Source organism: Semicossyphus pulcher, unplaced genomic scaffold, assembly GCF_022749685.1.
Source record: "Semicossyphus pulcher isolate SPU_LCO1_2020_fin unplaced genomic scaffold, fSemPul1.0.p SCAF_12, whole genome shotgun sequence".
Taxonomy (NCBI): Eukaryota; Metazoa; Chordata; class Actinopteri; order Labriformes; family Labridae; genus Semicossyphus; species Semicossyphus pulcher.
In genome coordinates, this window is record NW_027211626.1 from 8,197,512 (window position 1) to 8,224,586 (window position 27,075).

Sequence of the window (27,075 nt, forward strand, 5' to 3'; positions counted from 1 at the left end):
ATGCCACACGCTACAGCATTTATAGCATTGGCTAATTTGCAATGCCCGTCCCTAGATGGGCCTTTAAAATACATCAACAACAAATACACAAGAGACAGTAAACAGACTCAACAACAATAAAACAGAACAATACAGGATTAAATATCCAGCAATAAAGCTTAATGCAAGACAGGAAGCACAAAATCAAACATGACTACATGACTGTTTAAAATGCTCCCAGTCAGGATCCAGTTTGAGCTCTGCAGGTAAGGCATTCCACATGTTGATCCCCTGAACAGAAAAAGCACTTTGTCCAAGTGATAATTCGCGAAAGGGCACCTTACAACCTTCTTTAGGCCATGTACCAAACAAGATGAACTAATTAGGAGGTGTTAAAGTTATGCACAGTTAGAAGCGTGGCCTCATTGAGTGACAGATGGTTGCTGCTAGCTGTCTGCTAGCTGTAGCTAATTGTAGTCACCGAACTCTGACCTCTTGACCTTGTTTTTGGTGCTCATACCTTCTGGAACGTCTTACTTGCAAAACAATATGGCTTGTTGCGCTGTTAACTATAAGCTACTAACAGGCCATCAAAAATGTCTGTACAGCTTTTCCAGTGAGTAAATTTTATAAGGCCATTATTCTATTCATTTTATTAGCATTAATTAGCTTGAATGCTATGCTCACAGAGGAAAAGGCTTTACATCGTGTTGAGTTCGCATCACTTGCTCTTCCTTTTCAAATAAGACTTTCATGGCTTTTTTAAGTCTAATAACATAAAAACTTTAAGTCAGCTACAACCACAAATAGAGTCTTATGCTTTGGGAATAACTTTATTCACCAATGAATTAGCCTTTTGCCTAACTTTGATAACTCAGCATTTAGTGACCCCTTGCTCCTCTCCATCGCCACCCGCTTCCCCAAATATTGTCACTTCTGGCGCCAAAAACCGAAGATGAGGATGTCCATAATTCCAAACCATAGATGTATTAAGAAAGTATAAAGTTACAAGTTATGTTAGTAGGACTCATTCTCTTGGGACCATGACTGATCCATTCATCTATTATCCTTTTCAGGGTCGCGGGGGGCTGGAGCCTATCCCATCTGTCACTGGGCGAGAGGCGGGGTACAACCTTGACTGATCGCCAGTCAATTATAAGGCTGACACACAGAGACAGACAACCTTTCATGCCTACCTTTACACCTGCAGGCAATTTTACAGTCACCAATTAACCTAACGAGCATGTCTTTGGACTATGGGAGGAAGCCGGAGAACATGGAGGATGCACAGGGAGAACATGCAAACTCCACACAGAAAGACCCTCTACGTCCGAACCGGGATTCTGGAACCACTGCATTTATAATACCTATAAATCAGGATAAAAAGTGGTGGACCTGCGACCAACATTGCCATCCTGGAAACTACAGTGTGGCCACAAAACTAAAACCTACATTCAGGATGATGTAACAGTCTTTGCAGTTGAGCAGAACCGCTTTAATTCACTTTTCCAGGTTAAAAGCAGGGCCTACATCCCAAAATGCTGTTTGAACTCAGGTAATTAATCGCTTGTCACCGGGAAATGTCTCACAATCACTTCATAGTGTGCAGTTACTTAATGCTCTCCTCCGCCTGCCTCGAGCTCCTTCAGAGTGGGTGTCAGAGAGAGAGGTAAGAGGTGTTTTAATGGAGCGAGAGAGTGCATGAAGAGGTGAGAAATGAGAAGTTTATTGGATGGCATTTGAGATCGGAAAGACATAATGATATGAGGTCACTTGTTAACACTGGCAGAAAGTGCCACACGAGGGCACTGACAGGACTCACGCTTACATGCACGCCACTCAAGGAAGCTACAAGAAAATACACACGTCAAACAAATTAGCAGAACCACCAGTCTGTGAGTGCATGTTTGTGTATGTAAATTGTGAACCCTACTGGTATGGGATGTTGCCCAGTGCCACTGCATGTGGTTGTTGAACAGGTGCCAGGTCGTAAACACCGCCTGGTGCTCAACCACAGATGTCGTTTCAATCAGGCTTCAGTCAGGCTGAAAAATAAATCCTGGAGGTCCATACCTGTGTGATTACATTCTCTAATTATAGTTTGGAGCAGTGAGTCTGAGATGACTAAACGAGACGGGCCCTCGGGGTGTTGTGAATGTAATTATATCCTGACAATTAATAGGCCCGCTCCTCAGAGAAGTTTGTTATATGATGAGGAACCTGCCCGTTTTTAGCTTGCCAGGAAAGCCTTTGAATTATGACATAATTACAAGGGAAAACATGATATACAAGGATGATAATTATCCCCCAGCACAGAAACAGTATAAGCATTGCCTTTTATGATACAAGTTATACTTCTTCCTCTGTGGGAATGCTACATAGTGTAGCAGCTGCCGGGTGAAAAGATGGAATATCCTGGACCGGTTGTGTATCGTGAAGCATCGCTTTATTTACGGGACACTTTTGTCATTGCACTGTCTAGCGAAGCAGCGCACGTGTAATTTACTGGGGTAAAAAGGTAAAGGCTAACAGACCATGCATGCAAATACTGGAAGAATAACTCCCACACTTCAAGCTTTAAAGACAAAAAGGTGGATTAATATACAGTATACAGGTGGTGCACTCTCCTCCACTCTCCTGAAGGTACCACATTGTGCAGAAGGAGTAGCATCAATGCTAACCCTGCGCACTTGTGACCCACACAGGTGTTTTCACCTACACTGCCTAATTAGTCCTCCGCTCATGACTCTGTAGGCATGTTCAGACTGTGCTTGACTGGCATCTATTTCCAACACCTGTCAGTTGTTTTGCACCTTAAAGGGCAGGACAGATTACACCTTTATTACCTCACATTGTTTCTGCCGTTGTCTGCCCATCTTCAACCTGAGCAGAGGTGAAATTAGCCATGATGAATGTTAACATCTGTGAGGGTACGCTAGACCTTTAAAACAGGGCGTGTCATTAAGGCCACAAAAAATAGCCCTCTGACTACTTGATTTAGGGTTTTATCTACATATAATAAGCATTAGAAAATGTATTTAATCCAAATTTGAAATATTGCAACTTAAGATTTTGCAAAACTTTCCTCGTATTAGGTTTGAATTCGGCATGGTTTCCTGAATCAATTATACATAAACTAACACGGCAGCTGTTCGGCTGTGTACGGCTGGCGTTAGCATCGACTGCAGTTGTCCATTTTCCGCAGTGGTTGTTTAATGCAGGCTATATATGATCTCTTTTTTCCAGCAAATGTTAGTCATGGATGGTGTAGTTTAGCTTAACTTTATGATCCCACTAGCTAACAACACAGAGCTATAATTTAGCATTACATTCATAGATTTTGGACAAATAGGGGCAATTTAGCTAACGTTGCTAAACTGCTAATTATGGTATGGATAGCAAAGTTTTATTTAGTAACTGAATGTTGGTTTAGCTCAGACGTTAAATCGCGTGTCCCAGTCCTCGATGCGGCGGCCCTGGGCCCTGTCGTCCCCACTCCCTCCTCCCCTCTTTCTAACAGTATCCACTGTCCTCTCTCTAACATTAAGGCATAAAAGGCCAAAAAAAGAGAATATTTCAAACAGGGCTTTTGCTTTCTCCTCTGATTCTGACTCTCAAACTAATAGGTTAGTGCTGCACTACAATGATTGCCACAGGAGACACTTTAGTTTCGAGGGTTGCCTGGCAGATGTCAATTAAAGCCTGACCTGACACGTCCACACAGTCCAAAGAGCAGAAAAAATAAATACATTTGAACCAGGTTAATTTTCACTTGGAATTTGTGGATGCTTAATGAGTCCACTTTGATATCAGTTTAGCTTTTTAACTATTTCAGGCCAAATTATGATGGCTGAACGCCACACTGTGGAACAGAGCCATCGTTAACGTTATAAGTAACACCTTTTCCTGCTGTAAGTGTTGGGACTATTCTCTGACTGTCATGAGTTCTTGTGTTTTATTTTTGTATTTACTACATGTTCTGTGTTCAGAGATTCTTGTCTTACTTTGTCTCTTGTGTTGATCCACTTGAAGACCCCTCTGCCTTGGCGTGTTTTCCCGCTTGTTTGATTAGGTGCCCTGCCCTGATTGGCTTCACCTGCTCTTTGATTGTCTCACCTGTGCCTAATTACCTTCACCTCCCCAGTGTATTTAGTCTTCCCATGTCTCTCTGTTAGTTTGTCTTAGATAATCCCTTGTGAATCCGGAAGTTCTCGGCTGCTTTTTGGTTGGATTAAAGTTGGACTTTTGATTTCCGGACATTTCACAGTAAGCCCTTTGCTCTGCTTTTTTGTTTTTGACTTGTTTTTGTGTTTAATCTGCACCTGGGTCCTTTCCCTTTGTGGTTATACTCCACACTTGACACTGACATGAAGTTAGACTAGCCAAAAAGAGAAAGCGTGGTTGTAGAGGAGGATGAACACCAGCCAAAAGCTATTTTAACAACCTCTTATCCAAAATGTTCTTTCTTGTTAATGATCTTGTACTGGTGTTTAAATCATTGAATTACTCTTATCATCACTGAAGCCCTCAGGCTAGAACTGGGCTTTGATTGGTCCCAAGTCAAGGTCAATTAGGAAATAGCACAATAAAAATCACAGCAATACTTGACATAATAGTTCAACTCTGTCCTACAACAACAGTTAGGTGCCCATGAAAATATTGAAACAGCTTTTAATTGCAGAGATCCATTATTCTGTGTTTTTAAAAGTTTATCTCGGCTGTTGGAGGTCTCAGTCTTCCAAAATGACAGTATATTGAGTATAAAATTCACTGCCTCACTCTAACAGTGGCATTCTGTTGATAAATAATGGTGAAAGGACAGTTTTGCAGCTGAATTTGGGGTTTCTCACTTCCACCCTTTGCTCCCCTTCCATCTCTCCCGCCCTGTCAGCTCACATCTGCCCTGGATTTTTAAGCCTTTTCATATTTTCCACTTTCCTGCCATCCCTCCCAATGCAACTTTGGACTAAAACCAAGAGGGAGCGCAAGAACATGATGTGTACTGTATGCAAAGTGTGTGAGCACAGGCATGTGTGACAGCCATGAAGAAGACAGGCAGGTGAGGGGAGGCCAGGGGCGGGCGCGGGCTCTTGACGTGCCACTCAGTAATACTTTTCCTCAGGTCGAGGAGTGCTCACCAGGAGGGTGTGTTGCTGCTGGAAAGCTCTGTAATGAACAGAAGGCTGGCTCGGTGCCTGATCAAATTCCTCAGCAGCCTCATATCTATCTTGCCTTCCAAAAATGTTCAGCATACCAGTGGGTTTTATTGACTTGTCAGAGCAGACAGCCGACTGCAAGCTCTGCCTTGTAAGGTGTGCAGTTAACAGGTTTCTGAAGCAGGAATGTCTGCTGATGACTTTTTGTTTGTGACGCCTTTCTGTGTTTTTACGTAAAAGTGATGATTATGATGTGTTTGGACAGGAGTAATTAAAAACACTGATTTCAGTCTTTGACAGTATTTGTTCACACTGGACTTTATCATGTTGTCAGATGTTACTTTAAGATGTACTACACCAGATGAGGCTACTATTAGCTAGCAACAGATTCTGTTTAATCTTATTAACACCTAAGTCAATGTAGAAAAACATAATATACACTTTACCCATCAATCATCAATGACTCTTCAAACCATCCATCCTTTATCTTATTCTGTTCAGGGTCGTTGGGGGGCTGGAGCCAATCCCAGCTGTCATTGGACAAGAGGTAGGGTACGATCACATTCACACCTACAGGCAATGTAGAGTCACCAATTAACCTATGAGCATGGCTTTGTTTGAAATGCCGTATTATATACTACATGCTATATTCTGCATACTGCGTTCGGCGGTAGTATATAGTATGGAGGAGCTTTTCAAATTCAGTTTGCAGTCTGCTACACCTGGCAGCAGTGAACAACAACTGCCGCGTCTTTAGCTATAGCGCCCCCTTCTGCTGGAATGCTGCTGCTGCTGTCCGTCATTTCAACTGCCGCTGTGTTGTTCCAGCGCATTGCATTGTGGGATACAGTAGGCAAACTACACTTGTCCGATGCATACTGGAGATTTTCTCCGAATCAGTACGACGTCTGGCTATTTTTGGCATACTGCACATTTTGCATTTGTTTGCATACTGCATTCTACATTTTGGCCAAATCAGTACGTACTGCTAGTATAGTATGGCATTTCGAACACAGCACATGTCTTTGGACTGTGGGAGGGAGCCGGAGTACACTGAGGGAACATGCAAACTCCACACAGAAAGGCCCACTTCGTCCGAACCGGGATTCAAACTAAGAACCTTCTAGCTGTGAGGCAACAGCACTAACCACTCCAGCTCTACAAATTATCTGGAAGAAAAAAAAATTGTCTACTGTAGGATTATACAATTTTGTAACCCATTACCCAATCTGCAAATCTGTTATATAATCCCCCAAAAATGGCATCCAGAATGACATCTGTCTGCTTTTATGTGGACAATTTTACTGATCAAAGTCGGGTCTTTGTGAGTTTTTTTCTGGCTCCAGAGGGAGCTGGTTAAAATCTAATAATGTGCCTCAAGTTTCACTCAAGTCAGCCACAGTTGCAGCTGAAACTACCACAAAACAAACTTGAATCATGGAGTTACATAGAGGTGAGTTGCCCAGACCTCTGTAATGAACTCCTCACATGTTCTTGTGGCTAGCAACTTAAGCTAAATTAGCTGCTAGCATAATCCGGTTGGTGGGCGAGTTGCATTGTGGGTCATGCAGGCTTCGGATTTTAGCAAGGAAGAAGAATGGTGCTGCTGCATTGATTTTTGCTTGCTTCATCTTTTTCTTGAGTTGCTCAAAAAGTGTCCGTGTATAGAAAAGAGTGCATCAAAACTTTTTTTTATCATGCAGCGGATGGAAAATAGTTTCTTTAAGCTGTTTTGAAGGCTTTTTGAATACTTTGAAGATAGTTTTAGAACAGCAGTGAGGATTAAACATCCTCCTGAGTATCTCTCACATCAGCAGAGAAATGGATGCGCAGCTCTGTTTGAAAATGTGACGCTAAAACATGAGAGGCACCAACTGGGGCTGAATTCGAGCATGCAAAACTTCCTGACGACGCTGTTCATGTTATTTCCCACACTTCTGCAGGATGCATGCACACACAGTTACTGACTGGAAAGTGTGGCTGGACTTCTACTGGCGAGACTGAGTCAGGCAAAAAGAGTAAAGTGCCAATGCTGACAGATGCTACTGTGCTATCTTTCTCATAATGACTTACATAACCCCCCCTTCTCCTCTCTCTGTCTTTCTACCCTTTCCTCTCACCCCTTGTCCTGCAAATACAGTTAACTGCATGACCATCCGCGATGAATGGCAGTTAACAGCTGCCTCTTTTTTGATGGTTGCCTGTGAGAGCATGTAATTGCATTTGGCCCTGGGTGTACATGCACTCATTAAACCAGTGTCAGTGCCCATTACATTCCACAGCAGTGCAACTCAGGTACAAAATGCAAATCTGCATGCACGAACACTGTGCGCTGCGAATGCTTCATTACTTTATCACACGAGAAGGCCTCGGCACATAACGGTACATTTAACTTTAAGTGTCACATTTATGAGCACAAATAAAAACAGCATTATAGTAATTTCACAGTGTAAATGTGTGAACAGTTTAATTGTTATCAAATCTAAAATAGATACCAGCAAAACACAGCCAAATATCTCACTATTAGTAGTAACAGGATGTGTCTTAGCTGAATTATTTAGCTGGTCCCCAGTTGTTCGGGCTCAGAGAGGATAAGATTTGCTATGTTGGGACCCGGTCCACGCTGGGATCAGATGCAGAATTCCAAAAATGCCCATCTACATGCCAAGATTCAGTGTTGGACCTCTGCTTGTTTAGCAGAACCATCTTACAGTATCTCTTAACCTTTTGTTCTGGTATCTCTCACAAAAATATTTTCATGACCAAACATTCTTCAATGAAATTCATCGGCGGAGCCTAACCCGACTCTGCTGATGGGAAGGAGGCTGGTGGTCTCAAAGATTCCTCAAATCCACAAAAACAGACCTCATGTTCTCAGTGGCTTTCAGCTCTCATATCCATCAGTTATTGTGATACGTCGTGTCACGCTGTGTCCATTGTTATAGCTGGGGCCTCTCTGCTGTGTGAGACAAACCATCAGTCATGTAACAGCCAGGAAGGTGCACTGTCTGCATGAATTCCACAGCAATACTGCAGAGACGGAGAAGACGTGACATCTCACACAGGAGACTCGGTAATGGACATGAAACACCTGTTGCGCTGCTCTGCTTGGTCCTCTGCGCAATATGACATGACAGTGCATCCATGACTTATGAGACAGAGGATAACAGCTGACAAAACGATGAGCAATGGCTTTATTTTGTTCCAAGCCCCACATGTCAGAAACTGCACATGTGCAAGATAGTGCGAGTGCAGCCTGACACCTAGTGGACAAAGTGCGCACGCACACAGTTGTGCACATGTCATATCATCGCCACACCCCGAAGACCTCCTGCAGGTTTGTAACTGATTTTATTTTGCAATATTTAAAGTTATGTGAAAAATTATGGGTGGTTTTATCAAACACCATAAGAATTAAGAAATACATTTAAAAAAAAAAAATTAATTAAATTAAATTTTTGGAACTTCAATGTTAATTTTAGCACTAAAATGAAGGAGCTTGAGAAGTATGTGAAATCACTATTATGACTAACCATAAGGCTCTAAAGACTGTTAGTATCTGTGTTTTTATTGTATGCTTGTGTATATTATACCGATATTGACAGTTCGTTTCGTGCTGTTTCTTTACTTTTTGCCGATTTCATGAATGAAAAAACAAAAATCAGTCTAACAAGGAAAGTACCTCATATTTTGTTCTTTGCTCCCTCAGGAAAATTATCGATTATAACTGGGGGAGGAATGATGTTTGTAATGCTGCGATTGTCCAGCAGATGGCGTAGTCTGTCCAGTTAACTCTGTGACGGGCTTTACCCGTGAACTAGGCCTCTCTGGACATTGTTTACCACATTCAAACAGCACATGAAGTAGAAAATCACCGGGCTATTTAACCATATATGTACCAATAAGGTTAAACCAATGAGTAAGCAGTTAATCACAAACATATAGATTAAAAACAATAAGGTATTTATTCATACTATTCGTGCCTTAATTAAGTCTATTATTTAACCATATTACAAAACCACCTAATGTGTCCTAAATATACTGCAATCAGTAATCTGGACCGGTTTGACACGCCCTATAGTTAGATCTGGTCTAAATCTGATGGACACTGTTGCAACTGTGTGCTTAACTGTTTTCTGGTGACTTGAATAATGAGCTATAAAGAGGAGACAAAGGGAGTGTATGTGTATGAGAGAGACAGAGAGGGAGAGAGAGAGATCCCTCCATCCTTCCTGGTGGGAGGTTTGAGATGCGCTGCGCAGACCCGTCCGCTACCGACGCATCTTCCTGGCCTGCCCCCTCCTCTCTCTCTCCCCCCTCTCCCTCTCTCGCAGTCTCTCTTTCCTCCTTTTCTGTCTGCCACTAGCCTACCTGAAGGGAAGTGCACGAGAGCCGAGAAAGAAAAATCTGGCGTGTCTGCTGGGCCCTGCGCGCGCTATGCTGCGGTAAAACCAGGGCCGCTGTTTGCGGTGTTTACAGGGGATGTAGAGAGGGAGACGGAGGCACCGCGCCGTGTCTGCTCTGCCCAGCCCGCTGCATCGCTGAGCGGCCTGCGAAGCACACAAGATGTCGACCAGAACGCCATTGCCCACGGTGAACGAGCGTGACACCGAGAATGTAAGTGCTGTTGTCCTGAGACGCCGGTTCGTTAACAGACGTGTGAACGGGTTAAATATGAGCAGGGATTTGGCTGTTTTGCGCACTGGTCGGTGCAGGTTTATTAGCGGTTTTTGTTGCTACTGTGTTGCAGAGCTTCTCGATCAATGAGCACTCCGGCTTTTTCCATTCAGACGGGTTTATAACGCAGGGAGCCTAGAATAACCCCGAATTAAGGTGCAGTTTCATTATGTCTGCCAGTGTTGTTATGTACAACCAGGCTAGCCGTTACAACGCACTGCGTCAGTATGCTCGCTTTAATGATACCTAAACGAAGCTTGAATGTTAATGTGAATTAAAACGTTGCTTTTGAGGCCTGTGGGAAAATTGATGTTGCTCCACTAGTGCAACTAGGGGTATTTTCTGGTCCACAACGTCAATATTTAGGGAGGGTGGGGGAGGATGTTGCCCTACTTTTCAATGGCAACGCTTGGTAGCATCGCAATGTGACATCCATCACCTATTGGGCCCTGTTGTAACTGCACGCTCAGTGCTGAGGAGGAGGAGGAGGAAGAGGAGGAGGGAGCGTGTTATTATTCACCATTCCGCTGCCACGACACTGAAGAGCAGCACACAGGCATGTATTTATTCACAGACTAAAGAAATGGCAGGAGATTTCTCATTCACAGTGTGTGAAGGAATGTTTATGAACGACCACCCACCCTCCCCCTCCTCCCTCCACGGCTTCTCGCGCGCATACAGTCACGCGCACACAGAGCAGCATAATCAAAAGAATATCTTTTAAGATCAGTCCAAATGAGGACTGCTGCATGAACACTGACAGGCTCTGACATATCTAGGTTTGTCTGATTTTTTTTCTTTCCTCGAAACAAGATGAGGCACAGGCTACAGCCTCCTATTAGATTGTGTTACAAGCACTAGCAGTGAAAAATAGCCAGAAGCAGTCTTTCAAAGGTTACTCTCAGATTTAAAAATAGGGCTTTTATTTCAGCACGAGAACATGAAGGATTGTCGTCATCTTCAGGTGCTGAAGTCATATTAGAAACACGCTTTTATATAGTTATATAACAATCTTTAATGTGACTTTACATCATTTCAGTCTATTCTTTTCTGGTGTTCAGTGATGCATCAGCTAAGGGCAGAGCTAATGTAACTATCTAAAGGTCTAATGCTGCTTTAGGTCTCATAGACATAGATATAGACTGCTAGGTGGCTTTTTAAAGCTCAGCTCAGCAGCAGTAGCCGGCCAGCCTAGCCTGCCTCTGTTTGACTTCATCAGGCAGCCCCAGGGCCCACTAGCAGCTGAACTGCATTGCATAACAGCTTATTACTCAGAGAGACAAGTGGCTTTTAGTGCAGCAAAATAGAAGGAGCTCTCTCCTGGCTTTCTTATTTTTACGTGTGAGTGAGAGTCTGCGAAGGTGTGTGCTATATTTTATCGGTCTGGAGGCACGTCAGTGGTTATGAGTTAATGGATGTGAGAATGAAACAAACTCTGAGGATTAATCACTCGCCTAATTTACACAATTTGGAGCCACGCGAGGTGTGTCTTCGTATGAACACGCATGTGCCATTCAAGGAAGAAGTTGCAATACGACAAATCTGATCAAAAGCTGTAAAGCTACTTTATATTCTGCTAATATAAAGTCATATCAAGCTGCAAAGATTGCTTTGTCATGGACGAGGGTTTTGGTGCATTAGAAACAAGGATGCTGACTGTAACTGGCATCAAATCAACATTTCCCCTCGCTCTCTTAAACACACACACTGTGACACCAGGAAGTGTTTGAATCCTGCAGTGTAGCTCTCCCTCTGTCAGGATGTAGGAGCCGAGGTGATGCGCACCCTGCAGGGTGTAGCGTTTCCCCCCCGTGAAACGAGAGCAGGGGAGCCTGGGTAACCAGACCAACGCTTTTTTATTCTCTGGCTGGGGTGTGGTGCTCAGGAGCAAAGGATCATGGGATCTCTGACCTGGACTGACATCAGCAGCTGTTGTAGAGGAGTGGAGACAGACCAGCAGAGACTGTGGGTAGCCTGTGCCAGCGTTGCACTTATACCAGGCTGTTACTAATTCACCTTCACATGCCATATCTCAGGGACACTTTTTGTTTTCGCGTTCGGCTGTGGAGCGGCTAACATTGTTATAAGTCTCGACCCGTTTTGAAGGTATTCACAAAGGCACAAAGTCAAAGGAGTTCACTGTCTTTGTTATCAAATCTTGTGGCTGATAAGAACTTTAGGTTAAGAGGTTATGGTGTCACAGAGGAAAGAGAAGAAGAAACCTGATTCTCTCTTCCTCTTTGTCCTTGCATGCAGGGGTCAACTCTGTGTGTCTGTACACAAAATGTATCTATATATGCTCAGACACACACATGCAAATGAAGCACACTCAATCCCCTTCTTGGACCTGAGACTGTGTTAATGGGTTAATCTGTGTTTGCACTGTGTATATCCCGGCTTTGGCACACTCAGACTTCTACTGCAGCACTCTGCTGCATTGTTTGTACGTGTGCAGCTAATGTATCAATAGGAAGAGTCCTGTTGGAATAACTGAGTATCCAAACAGGCTGAGAGGTTCATAGAGTTGTTATTCTGGTGTTAGTTTAAATCAAAGTGTCTGATCTTCATATGTATGACTTTCCTGCAGCACTCGTCAGTGGACGGCTTTGTGGAACCCCCGGTCCCCCCGACAAAGTCTACAAGTCGCCACAGCCTGCCGCGATGTCGCAACTCTTTCACCTCCACAGAGGAGCACCCTCATATTGGCAACTACCGCCTCCTGAAGACCATTGGCAAGGGCAACTTCGCCAAGGTGAAGTTGGCACGACATGTCCTGACTGGACGAGAGGTGAGACACATTTTATATTTTAGGTTTCTTTTTATATTGTTCGTATCTGTTTTGTCTTTATACAACACATTATTCATCCTGATGGCTACAATTCCAGGCGCAACATATTATCGACACAGAACATTGATCAGAACAATGGCTCCGGCTCACTATTACTTTCGTTATGTGTAAAAATGTCAATTATTTTCCTGATTAAATATGATTGAATTATTTTCTAAGCATAGAGAAATACGAACAAAACCTTCAAATGTTCACATTGGAAAAGCTCTGACCAGAATATTTTCTGTACTTTAGCTTAAGTCGTCACTTTGTTTCAACTGATCCATGATCTACCGTAAAATTCAGGGTATAAGATTGTTTTTTTTCAAAAGGTGGGCCACGTCCTATATACCAGTGCGACCAGTATACCAGTATAAAATGCAGAGAGAGGCATTTTAATGTGTTATGGTATGTTACCCAGACCATGGCGCTATAATCTAGCTAAAGCTTCGTCATGGACATGCGCCATCATGATCGCCAGTGCAGCCGCCATCCTCACAACAATCAACGTTACAGTAGGCTGAGCTCAACTACTGCACCGGTAGCTAGGAGGATTACAGAAAGGTGAAATGGTGAAACCAGATGGTTGAAATAGTGTTGAAATAACTTCTTTACATGTTTTTATTATTAAATAGCTATAGAAAACCTTTTTTCTCTCTCTAGGTTAGGGTTAGTCCCCAAAACAGACTGCGACGTATCCTCCAGATGTTACGGTAATCGTTTCAGCTCAAGAGAGTTCAAATATTTCAGATATAAAGGTACAAAATGTAACATTCCTGCATTAAAATATCTGAACACAACCAGACCTATGTTATATATTTATGAGTTTTGTGTTTAAACCCAGAGAAATCTTTTATAAGAGTGCTTTTCATTTGGAAGCCTGTCAGATTATTCATCAGAGTTGTTATTCAGCAAACTTCTTATGTTGGCTCATGTTACTTGTGGCTGTTTAATTAGCATGAAATGACATAACATGATCACACGTGGTTACACATAAAATAAAGACAACTTTAACACATTACCTCATCTGTTCATGATTTCTGCCTGAGGCACGTCACATAGATTGGTTGTTGTTTAATGTTGAATTTAACGACTCTCATAATTCCATGCTACTTTACTAGGTCATCAAACTATAGCCCTTTTTACACTGCGGCTCCGCCTCAGCACCGTGACGAAGCTCCGCCGTCATGCCTTTGCCATTTTACATCGAAGCCGCCCCAGTGTGTGTTTTTACATAGCGTTCAGGCGTTGCAGTGTGCGAGGTGTAATCAAACACAAATACACACACACTTTTTACACAGACGCCGTTTCACCTCTGTTACGCCTCTGTTACTGCCTCGATCCCGGCTCAGAGGCGGAACGACTTCACCCAACCATTCGGCCTCTGTGCGTTCTACATAGAAGATGGAACGTAACGGAGGCGTAATAATCCCGCCTTGAACTGTCGGTGTAAAAGGGGCTTGTGTCTTTCGTCGTGGCTTTGTTTGAGAAAACCCTAGCGGCAGAAATTAACGTTGGTGTTCATCTCAACACACATTTCTCAATTAAGTTACATTTAAGAATCCAGCAGAGAGACCACGGAGAGGACATTAGCGCCACAAACTCTTTCACAGTAAGATTATGCTCGCGCAGATATTTTGTATTGACTTATTTGAGTTTATGGTTGTAAAATGAATGTCTTCCTGTCATGACAATATTGGACCTGACATGTAATTTCTCCCTGCCAGGTCAGGTCAAGCTCTCTCGATCCCTCTCTCTCTCTCACACACACACACTTACAAGCACACAGTCATACTGCTGACCTGTCAGGGTGATAGACATCCTGCTTCGGTGTGTCAGTAATTAAAGCTCCTGTTTCCCTAAGGAGAAAACAAGGGCCTGTGATGTGTTCACTGCCCTTCACTCAGCAGCAGAGCACTCGCTGATGAACCTCACATATCCTCTCCTGTCCGTTTAACATCCACTTGCGTACTTTTTCATTATGTTCTTGGTCGTATCAGAGTATCAAGGGCATGAATGTTCCACCAGGTCAATTTGATCCATTCTGCATCCTTTCCTGCTAATGCTAAACAGGTGTATTGGGTATGCGACCCACTGTTTGCTGAGAAGGTCAGGCTGAGCTTAGTGTGCCTGAGTGCCTCTGCTGGCTCATCAGAATGCAAAGACATGAATCAGACCGAGGAGAGAACAGGTGGAAAGAACAAAACCTAGTAAAACCGACGCTATCGTGCTGTAGCTTCAGCCCGGCTAGTCCCACGCAAACAAAGACTTTTCTCGCAGCTAAAAATGTAAATAGGTTTAACTCAGATCAAAAAGAGCTCTGTGGGGAAAGAGTGGTGGTCTCCTCCTACAAAGAGTGTCCTCTAACTGCTGAAGAGGGTGACTACATAATCACACACACACACTCGGCTGCACTGATGGAAACATTTCCCTCTGCCATATGTCCACACCTTCCCTCATGGGATGGGCTATGATACATTATTATTAACAGCTTAATCATATGTAATGAAAGAACCGTATGATGAGATTGTTCTGCAGAATGCTGCAAAATGTAAAAAACATTTTTTACATGAAAGATTTTTTTGACAATCAGTTGGAGCTTGAATTTCCCATCCTTTTGTCATGTTGTGATGTATAGGAGTAATATCAAGTGCTATTACATGTCTGTGTTAAATACTTCATTCTAATTGGTTAATCACAGTGTTCTGAGGTCTGCTATTTCTCGATAACAAACTGCTGCTGCGAAGAACAGACCGTTGCTAGGGATTCAGTTCTAATCACACAATCCGGAGGACTAACTGTAATCATATCAATCCACCGAAAGAAGTCCGGTAAATTTGATGTCTGTCTGTTTACAGAGGGGGCGGGGAAAGAGACAAAAGCAGCGGAGAGAAAGCAGTAAAGGCTGCCCCTCCACGTCCTGCTCAGCCTCAGATATGTTTTTTCTACAAAATACGTTTAATTACCTTGCAAAAATCCTCCTGAGGCATCTCCTCCTTCTCCCTCATTTAAAATTCCTGACTCTGCAGAGTCCCCGCCCACTTTGCACTTTCCCAACCGCCCCCTCCGTCACAAAAACAAAACGCGTCTCTGCCATCGTAGTAATTAGTAGTAGTAACGTTAATGTTAGTAGTCAGTAGTGAGTTTGCAAACATTACGTTGACGGTTACAGCTGGCTCACGCATCGCCGTAGTAGTTGCCATAGGTTGCACATAATGATAGGCATAGCTTCACCCCGTCCACTAACGGGATTGGCTCCTGCCAATCTGAAAACGTGTTGTTCAGCCTGTCCTTGGTACACTGCAGTTTAAAAGCAGACAGGCCCAGCCATGGAGATGACTGCTTATGTTGTCCCTGATATGTCTTGTAGCACATGAAGAACACCACATGGAGATGTTTAAAAGGTTAAACACTTCACTGGAGGGGGTCTTTAAATTAAGTTGTGACAGTGCTCCAAAAATATTTTTTATCATCACAAACAAAATAGAAAAGCAGCAGAAAATGTTTGATATTTCTGCTTGAAACTATAAATTCAAAAGTAATTCAGAGAAATATCATTTCCTAACTTATTTGTGAATTGACTCATCGTTTCCTCTTATTCAGATTTATTTTGCTGTAGTACTCTTTAAACTTAAACACAGCACAGAGAACAAATGTACTGAAATAACTAAATATAGACACACAGCTAATCAAAGAGAATAAAGCTATAAAAAAGGAGAGTTACCATCAGCATACAGCTCTTATGTGGCAGGTTTAAAAACTGTACGTGATCGTCAGTCTGAGTAAGAAAAACCTTCACTATTTAGAACAGGAAAGAGTAACACAGGAAGGATCAGCTCTTCATGTAAGATAAACATGCAATAGAGGAGCCACTTTTCTGTGTAGGAGATATGACCATCCGCTCTGCTACAGTAGTTCCCTTCAGCAAACAGAGATCATGAACCTGTGGTTATGAAAAAAAAGCGCTCTGAGGCAAACAAAGTGTAGATGAACACGTACGAAGCGCATCAGCACACAAGTTCTGCTATGACTAAGTTTCCCCTTCATGTCCTCCATCTGAATGTTCACACGTACGCACCATCACAAGACCTGCATACGGTGAAGAGCATATGGGCCGTGTGTTACGACTGCGCTGAATAATTAACAGTGATGCACGTTGCCCTTCTGTCGCTATGGGGCTGAATTATTCACCCTCAAGTCCATTAGAGAGAACACACACACTTACGAACACTGACAATGTGATGCCATTCTTAAATAGCTCAATCTGAGAATCAAAAGGCAAATATTGGTTTAGTGTATACTGTGAGGAAATGTACTGAATGTCTCTGACTCATGCAGAGGGAATTGTGGAAGTTGGAACAATAGAGTGATACGCGAGGACAGCTCAAACACCTGCAGGCATAAATCCACACACGCACACATGCCTCCACCTGAGTGTTGTCCATGACGGGAGGAAGCAGAGAGGAAGAGAGTGGAGGTCTGTCTGTGCACCTGCCCACCCAACACAGGCTGCAAATAGACACCACCTGCGTACTGCCCGTGTGTACAAACATGGAGCCTCTCTGCAGTCTCTCTCTCTGCTCTTTCTTCTCCCTGCTAGTCTCTGTTTCTTTCACTGCCATCACATTGCTGTCATATCCTGGACATTTGGGTTGAATTGAATGCCCCTGCAACTTGTACTTTCAGTCTGTATAGGGAACACTGCTCGGGATACATAACCTGCTTTCTCTCCGTCGTGACTCAGCATTTGCTTTCTGGTTCCCCCCTTTAGCAAGCTGCTCGGGATTAGAGCCAAAGTCTGCATCCACTGAAGCACGTTTATAAAGCTCTGGGAAGCCAGAGTCACAGTAATGCTGTTGTATATTGCTATTGACGCTTTAATGGTATTGATAATCTCCAAAGGTAATGTTTCCCCTTCCTTCTTGTCAGAGGCAGGGCTGCACAATAAGTCGTATTTTGATTGTTGTGATCTGAGCATGCAACGTAAACACACACTGCACGTACACATCATTCATTTAGCATTCATTTCACATCCTTTGGCGAATCAAATGAAGCCCCTGCCAGCCGTCAGCTCAGATTAGTTGGTGTCAACTGACCCTTCGCGAAGTAACTTTCATTATCTAATATGTTTTAGGCCGTTGTTAGCAAAACTAAATCCCACTTTTTCATTTAGTTTAAAGCAGGATATTGCTCGCATATGGTGGGCTTGATCCATACACTGGATCTGGATTAATTTATAATTAATATTCAACATCAATATTCTTTCTTTGCTAGCATGCTAACCTACCCTCCACAATTTTCAATCCATGACCAAAAGTGAAAAATATGACACCCTCCTCTAAACTTTGAGGATATTTCCTGTCGGACATGCAGATTCCATATACCCACCGTTTGGGCAAATCTCCTCGTTCTGAAAGCTTGGCAGGCCTCCCGGAGGCGCCTAGTTACGGTTGCTAACGTAGGATTGGACAGTGGCCGTACAAGGGCGGGGCTAAGCGAAGGGTCAGTTTAGTCTAGCTAAAATTTGTAGCTTGAGACGGATGAATAAGGAGAGAAGTGTGAGGAAAATGTGGTTTGCAAAGACCTTATGGTGAAAAAGAACAACTACTGCTATTTAGAGTTGTGTGAGAGACACAGGTTACTTAAACAGGAAGCCTACTGTGTAGCTTTGTAGCTAACAGATCATTACACGGACTGAATAAGGAACTGCATTGCTAGAAAAGAATGAGTTGATTGTCTTTGACATTAAAGGGAAAATTCAACCTAAGGTTCTGTGGCGCAACTGCAACATATTTATGTTTCTTTGGCCACAGGAACTGTTTTTTATGTATCCATATATTGCACTTTGAGCATTCCCAATAAGAACAAAAGTCTGAATTTATCGCTATCAATAAGATAAAATATTGTAAACAAGCCATGCTGTGGAGCCCTGTGTATAATGGCCATGTTTTCAGATGCAATCAGATGAAGCCGAAGGTAGCTATCAGCTACCCTCAGATAATTTGGTTTCAATGTAGTGGTGACAAAAAAAACAGCTTTTTGTATTGAAACACAAACATGCAGGCGCAGCAGCAGGTAGTCATAGAAACTACCCATAGCTTATCCGCACTCTTCATGTTTGTATATTTATTGCACTTTGTATCGTAACCACAATATTGCATGGGGCGACGCCTGCGAGCTACTTCAGGCAGGCCCCTCGAGCTGCACTGACTGAACATTTCCTCCCAATTGGGCGATCTATTTAAGTTGCAAGATTTCCTGTCTCTCCCCCTGCTGTCAGTGCCACCCCTGCCCTGCACCAGTACTGCGCTCATACTTTCAGCCCCCACCACCACCCCAGCATCCACCTGCAGGCTCCGGCTTGAGGGGTTTAAGATATTATCTCATCACTCCTCAAATTTCTGCATGTAAAATAAATCTCAGAGGAGCGATGATGTCGGAGCCTAGACGCCAAACACAAGCTTTGTTCTGCTGCTGCAATTAACATTTCAAACTATCACAGACGTGAGTTGTCTGACTGAAATAAATGAATCGCACATCACAGATTTTTCTCATATCGTGCAGGCGTAATTTGGGGCCTGGAAGAACTGAAAAGTATGTCATCTTGGACTGTTGGTCCCCGCCTCTGTTTGCCTGGTACACTAGCTCAAAAACTTTGCTACCAGCAGTAAGAATGACACATGAAAGTATTAGTGCAGAGGATTCTATACATGAGGATACTTTTTACTTTTGTTTTAGAGGATTAGCTTTTCAGCAGGATTTATTTGTGCTAAAGTAACAGCTAAAGACACACCCCGTAATGCATCCTGGTACATGTAGGCACTGCTGATGCGGCTCCGCTAGCTGGACAACTCTTCCTTCTTGGTTAGTATAGCAAGCACTGAGGAGTTTAATTAATTCAGTTCACTTCATTTACTATCAACACTAATTGATCGTCCACATTAAACATTGTGATAATGTCCCTTCAACAAACACACGCTCACCAGCATCACTGTTATACATATTTGTCCGCCAGTCTGAAATCTCTGTTTATTGTTGATGTTGCGCAACGACAAAAGGCCACATGTAATATTTCAGTGTAATCACATTATATTGTAAAACTGCTCCGTCCATCACTAATCAGCATAATGTACCTCTTGTTGCTGGTGAGGCTGCAGTATGGCTCAGCTAGTCTGCTTGTGAAAGCTGCTGAGGGGAGCAGGTCTGTTTCAGCGTGCACTCTGGGGTGATTATTGAGATGGATGGTTCAGACTGCTGCAAAAACAAAACCCGCCGAGCCGATAGCTGATCACCTACCTGCAGAGTAAAATACACCCGGCTGCCACACGGGGAAAGTTTCTGAGATTGTCTGCAGGTGCGTTTACACACAGTATGTGTGTGTAAAGGGCTATTTTATTTTCATCATCACAAACGAATACGTATTTTTATCTTCGTTTTATCTCGTTGAAGCTCCATCTCTTAAATTACTGAATAGAAGAGCCGTAAGGTGTGTTCAGAGCGAGCGCACAGATCCAGCTGTGACATGTTTTGACAAAGCCGCCTCGCAGCACAATAGTGGAATAATGAGCATAGTTTGTATCCACACGAGCTTTCACTGCACAACCCAAACACAAATACAAAGCCAGAATTAGTTTTGACATCTTGCTTATCTTTAATCTCTACGTCCCGCCTATCTCTACTCCCTCCTTAATTTCTTCTTCTGTCTTTTCTCTCTGTAGGTGGCGGTGAAGATCATAGACAAAACCCAGCTGAATCCCACCAGTCTACAGAAGGTGAGTGTGTGTTTTATAGCCACATGGTAGCATTAATGTCCTCATGACTTTTCCATTAGTCATCTCTGAGTTCTTGCTGCTCTGTTTCTTTACTCTTTGAACTCAGGATGTGCAGTTTCACATAATGTAATCAGATGTAGTCATGAGAGACCACAAGGCTTGTTTAATCTCCAGCCCCCCTCCCATCCGACCATACTCTCGACTCTGTGTTGGTTTGTGGTTAGAGCGGCTATAAATACCCCTGCCTGCCTGCCTGTTTGACACTTACCCTTGTGTAGCAGTCATAACCAATTATAACAAAGGGTTAGGCCAAATACAGCTCTTTCTGCTGATTAAACACACACACACATACACACATTAAAAAACATGTGGCTACAAAGCGGTAGTCACTACACTATGACCAAGAGTCCGAAAATAATGCCGGTGTGCAGCTTGCAGGGTTTTTTTTTTTCATGGTCATGACACTATCGTAGCATCACTCATCATCTGTGATCTTTAGTTTAAGTGTTTTGTAAATGATGAACAATTTGCTACGCTACAGCCGTGGTTATAATAATGGACTATTTAAAAACCACCACACCTACATAAACAGTTCATGACTTGATAGATCTCTTGGCTTGTGTCTCTGCTCGGCATGCTGGGTGAAATATTGCTACAGCAGGCGGTATAATGAGAAAATAATAAGAACCATTATCTTCCCAAATGTCTGATGTACTTAAGTATTGAAAATCAGTTTCTATCCAAACTCAACGTGGTTATTGAAGTTTCTGCAAGCCTTCGTGATATTGGGTTTGAATTGGTCCTGGTTAAGTTAAATACGCTGTAGCATATGACGGTCAGACACTTCAGCTAATGATTGGAAGTTTTATTAAAAACCCCCTAAACCAACGTAAGAGCTTATGCCTCTTAAACCGGGTGCTAAGATACAACACATTTCATTTTTGACCGTTTATTTTAACCGTTTAGTCCGCACTCCCGAGACTTTTAGGATAAAAAAGCCATTTTAACGTTCTTCCAAAATACAAGCCTTCTTTATCAAAAGAGGAAATGAAGCGCCAAAAGCTCAAGGTAGTGAAAAGCCTGAGAAATTATAATTCTGTGAGGCAATCTCTCTCCAGAGTTGAAACACAAAAACTTGGTTACTTACATGCGCAATTAATTCTGCAAACCATTCATAAGAAAAGTCAAAGGTCCACAAGTGATCACTGGCATTTGTGGGGTCTGTAGTGTCGATATTTGTCTATTCTGAGCTGCAGGGTTTTAGTGCGAACCGGTAATGATTTATTTTCAGTGTAAAGTGTTGAGCGTTGCCTGTGGTAGTTTGGTTCTGCAGTAATACAGGAACTAGCTAGCGCTACAGAGCCACCGATTAGCTTTACATCCATCCATTGCAGTCATACCTTTCAAAAGAAATGGGGCAACTCTGCTAACAATGAATGTGGATGCTAACTTCTAGCTATGATAAGGATATCAAAGCATTTTGTAACCATTTAGTAAATGATTCTTACACATTTATACAGTACATATAAAGTACTTGTACATATAAAGTTGCAGTAGGGTGTCGGTTTAGCTTAGCGGTTATATCGTGCCTCTCGTATACAGAGGCCACAGTCCTCCATGTGGCAGCCCTGGTTCGTCTCCAACCTTCTGCCCTTTGCTGCATGTCATCCCCACTCTCTCTTACCCTGTTTCCAAGACTATCCACTGTCCTATCTCTAAATAAAGGCATACAAAAATACAATATATTATAATAATAATAAAAAGCTGCAATACGCTGATTGTCACATGCACAGTTGTGTGCACTGGCAGGGAGTTGTTACCTAAATGTGATCGGCCACGCCCACACGCTTTGAGAAATGGTCTAAGTGACAGAATCAATGAGCCGAAATCAACAGTTTTTTTTTTACTCGGGTTTCTTATTATTATTTTCCCAATTTTTGGGTGTAATGAGACGATAAACTTTGATATTATATTTGCTTTTTTACTATTTTGGCTCCAATTCCCAGAGGATGTAACCGTGAGTGATACTGCAGGAAGTGTAGACAGCCACAATCAAACAGGCTATAATTGTGAAAGGCTAAAGAGAGACAAATTACTGAATCGGTTCTTGGCTGAAATCATACTGGCAAATTTGTAAAACAAGCCCATTTTCAGCCTATCGGGGCGTTTCCAGCCTGATTTACTTTCCGGCATTGTTCTCCACATCTGTAATTCACTTGGATCTTAATGGGACCCGACAGCCAATCAGCTCGACGACGCTGTGAGAATTTCAAGCTCTGAGTTCCAAACTCGTCTAATCTGACTGAGATAAATTTCATTGTCCCAGCTCTTTTGTTAAACAGCCTATTGTGCGCTTTCTAATCACACAGTGCGGTAATGAACATTCAGAGGCATTGTGTGTGCGCGCGCGTGTGTGCGTGTGTGCGTGTGTTTGGCATTAAGATTCAGAAAAACAAAGTGACTGCACCGATTTGGGTCTTGTCTAGGTCATGAGTGGTTACACACCCGGTGGGTCAGGTTGTCCGCTGCCTGGTGATGGGCAAGGCAGACATATCATGTGAGACTGCGGACCAATCAGGACCTTTGTGATCAATAATTCAGAGGGCCTTTCAGATGTCAGCTGCAGTAGACCCGAGAGTGTGAATATGCAGAAGTCTTACTGCTTTATACGGGGGATTAGTTAATGTTAGAGTTATAGCACGTATGCACAGTGAAGTTGCTGTTTGCGTTTGCATCTAGTTTGTGTTCTTTTATATCTGCATCCGACTGTAGAGACACGCTTATGTCTGTATATGTAGTTGTATATTTTGATATCCTCTCCTATGTACTATAGATTGCTGTAATGGTATACATAAGTGCCATCTGCAATGCAGAAGCTTATAATGCAGCAGTCGTCTCCTGGATTGAATCGATTGTCTCATTGACTCAGAGTGTCCTGCCCTATCCTTGTAAAAGCTCTGCTATGGATGCATTAAAGGCAACATCAAACATTTAAACAGTTTTCCTGGTTACTCCATGAAAACATCGGGGTTTCCATCAGTGGTTCTCCTTCCTGGTATTTAGAGTTTATAGTCCTGTGAGCCTGTTATTTTCAGCTAATGTGAATGATTTTGTGATTTGATGGTCAGAATACAAAAGAAACATGTTTGGGGGTCTGAGGAAAAGAATTGTAAACCTGCAGAAGTACTTTGGATCAGTATTTACAGTTGTAATAGTTTCGCTCTCTTTGGTGGCACCTTGTGGCGATAAACGGTAGTTGCGGGAGCACACTTCCCAGATATCCAGACAGTGCTGCATGTGTGCCGTCCACGGCTGGCTCCGATTGTAACTCTTGATTTTCCTCGCTGGCGGTCACTTTCCTTTTTAGACTGTTTGCTTCATCTGAGCGTCGAATTTGTTTCTTTTTCTTTGGATTTTCACTTATTTTTGAATTTGTATCTGTAGTCATCCATCTTTTCTTTGTTTGTTCAGCCATAGTAGATTACTGTTTACTCGCAACACTCGCAGAGAGCGGAAAAGCAGCCGCTTAGCTCCGCCTACCCTCTCTGGCAGACCAACCACTGCTGGCTGATGGAAAACGCGTCACTAACTGGGCGCTGCTTGTGATTGTTTTCCTCAAATGTCGCACCAGACACCCAGTCTGTAATAATACTATATACTATCAGTGGGCCATAGGCTCAATCACCATTGTGTTACCTCATTCGGTGATAGATGATGATTTAATTTACTTTTACTTTAAAATCATGCAAATCTTACTCTTGTCTTTGTCCTATATTGTACAAACAAAAACTGTGGCTGACATGAGTAATTTCAGTATTTCTGCTTTGCCTGCTTGTTTTATTGTAGCCATTCTTCATGTTCTAGACTTCACTTCACTACGTTTCCTGGGGCTGCTCTGCTGCTCTGCTCCCATCGTGACCTCTTTCCCAGGGGAAGCAGCAGGAAAATCTGATGTACAACTTAAATATGCATCACAACTTCTGCTTTTTGCAGCACATCTTTTGGGACAAGAAAATGTGTCCTTCTACATTGTAGGTTTAAAGCTCCTGTGAGGAGATTTTTACTGGTTATGAAACAGACTGAAATGAATTCTGATGACTTTATATGAGCTACAAAAGCAAACGGAACATCAGCGACAAGATTGATTATTTCTATATAGTTATTTTTAATGCCTGAAACTGCTGGCGGGGGGGGGGTAGGTGTCAGACGAAGTGATTAACAGCACCCTGCCTTTTTTTTACATTTTCCAGGTGCAGAAATTAAAGTGAGTGATCCATATGAGATTTTTTGTTAAAAACCACCACTTAAGCATGTACCGGACAAAATCAGCAAAGAGATAAGAGTTACGGCTTTGTCCACAGGGGGCGCCAAAATCAACACAAACTGAAAAGTAGCTTTACATGGTCAAAAGTGCTGTGTTGTGAAGCAGAGCGCAGGCAGATATAAACAACAGACTGGAATAATAATTGATTGAGTGACTCAGGATTTTTTTGGAGGTTGAATCTGGAAGGTGGCGTCTTAGCTGACCTTGTCTCCTCCTCCTCCTCTTGCTCTGCCTTGGAGTGGATTAAATATGTCGTGCTAAAGTTAAGTCACCTCACCCTTTACCGTCAGTGTTCTGTTTTTTATTAGTAATCCTGTTTGTTTGTCAGTGCCGGTGAGTGAGGTTGATCTGGCCCCGTCTCTGTTAGCGGCCGCTCTTTCATGTTGCCACCGTCAAAATGCCACTGATCTCTCTTTTTATGGTCTCAGAGGAGCCAGGCTGCGGGCGCACCATCTGGCACTGTTAGGCACAGCCAGCGTTCTGGCAGATCCTATACAGCCACACACACACAGACACACACACACAAGCCTGCATGACACATACAGACAGACGCAGGAGATCCTTTAGCTTATGCAGAAGGCTCCAGCTGGCAGAACCGCCATTTTTTTTTTTTTTAATGTTTCAGTCACAGTTTGGGCAACATTTCACACATCAGCTCAGCATGCATTCCTTGTTCTTATTACCGCCATTAAATTACTCATAAATGCAATCATAGGCATCAGCTAACCTATCTTGGAGCAGGAATTTAAATGGGATTCATAATACAGAGATTAAGTCAATCTTAAAATACTCTTTTTCCTTTAGATTATCTTGAGACAGAGATTATTTGACTTTAAGAAGAGGTTAGCAGAGGCCAGAATCAGTCACGAGTTCAGAATGAAGCCCTGGTCTGTTCCTTTATGGCCCACTGGCGCTTTCTGCTCTGTTGTGACTTTGCGGCGGTTTCGGTGTAACAGGAAATGAGGTCAGCTGAGCTTCCAAAGCACCTCCTTAGATCCGCCACAGGAAATGCATCACATGTCATCTGTGGTCAGGGATGTTGACGTTGTCATGGTTTTTAGGCATTTTAGCCCTAAAATAGGCCTCTCGTTTAATCCCCTCTTCCACTGAGCAAACACTGCTCTCATCCCACCATGCCATCGCTCTGTGGCTCTTTCTAATCTGTAAATAAGAGTCCTTTCTTCTCATAGCTTCAACTGTAGCAACAACAATGAAAGGGTAAATTAATATGAATTTTAATCGTGATAAATGTGCTCAAAGTTAAAGATTAAAGCTGGGAAAAAACGAGAAACATTCATATTTGGAAAACAGTAGAGGCTGCAGAGATTGAATTAAACTCTTGCAGCTTCTCCAAAAAGATATTGTTTGCTGATGTTTTGGCTTTGAGCCACAGAGCAAACCTTCAATTTTACCATCTTTTTATCTGAGTGTGATTCAGGGATCTGTTCTGCTCTTTAAGACCGTCAGAAAGCGTTTAAAATAACACATCGTGACTGTATTTGTGTACTTTCTGCCAGTTGCAAAAAGCCCACCGTGGGGGTCAAGCTCTCTTAATGGCCGTTGTTTACGTCTGTCTTGCGCCTGCCACTCTGCATTAGCCAATGAGCTCGGGGGGCTGGAGGAGCTTTGGTCTTGTTCAGATGAGTGGAATGTGATTGGACAGGCAGCACCGTTGTCCGAGATGAATCATAAAACAAATCAAATGTCGAGGCTGCTGAGATATGCATGATGAGTTTATGAATGTATGTCGTCAGTGCCGCTGTGACTTTGATTGAAAAAGTGGAGTCTCCTGTGTGAGTGCTGTGGATCATGAATAAGCGGAGGCACGTTGTTGCAGGACAGAGAGAGAAGGAGACAGAGAGACGTGCCTTTCCTTGTTGAGGTTATTTTCAGCAGCTCAAGAGTCGAGGACAGGACAGTTTGTCTGAATGTCAGTGACACTTTTGTTCCCGGTGTCTGTCTTTGTTTGTCTTTCTGTCTCTCTCGCTGTCTTTCTTTGACAAACGGCAAGCAGTGCTTATTTACTGATTTGTGGTTTTGAAGTACTATTTGCGCACATGCAAACACGCACGCACACACTCACTGGAATGATGAGGGCTTCCAGGCTACTCAGCCTATCAATAATCTCCATGTTGAATGAGCAGCTGTGCTGCTGTGACTGAAATAGTCCAGCCAGTTCCTGTAAGTGTTCCCAGTCTGATATCTGCTGCTCTGCTCCTTCTGCATGGGGACTCTGCTGTAATTAAGGCTAGTTTGGGAGTCTGGGCGCCCCTGGGTGGCTGGAAGTAGGTCACTGGCACAGACTACTGAGATCCAGGCACATTAGAAACGGTGTGTTTT

General features: G+C 43.0%; 1 protein-coding gene across 2 annotated transcripts in view; it reads left to right on the forward strand.

Moving 5' to 3' along the window:
- The first annotated feature begins 9,506 nt into the window (after positions 1-9,506).
- Positions 9,507-27,075, forward strand: part of LOC138588250 (serine/threonine-protein kinase MARK1-like) — a 34,007-nt gene continuing 16,438 nt past the window's right edge. For both annotated transcript variants that reach the window (XM_069658241.1, XM_069658242.1), the window contains exons 1-3: positions 9,507-9,752; positions 12,400-12,600; positions 20,358-20,411. In XM_069658241.1, coding sequence (XP_069514342.1) covers positions 9,702-9,752; positions 12,400-12,600; positions 20,358-20,411 — 306 coding nt within the window. In that variant the 5' untranslated portion in view covers positions 9,507-9,701. The remainder of the gene's footprint in view (positions 9,753-12,399; positions 12,601-20,357; positions 20,412-27,075) is intronic.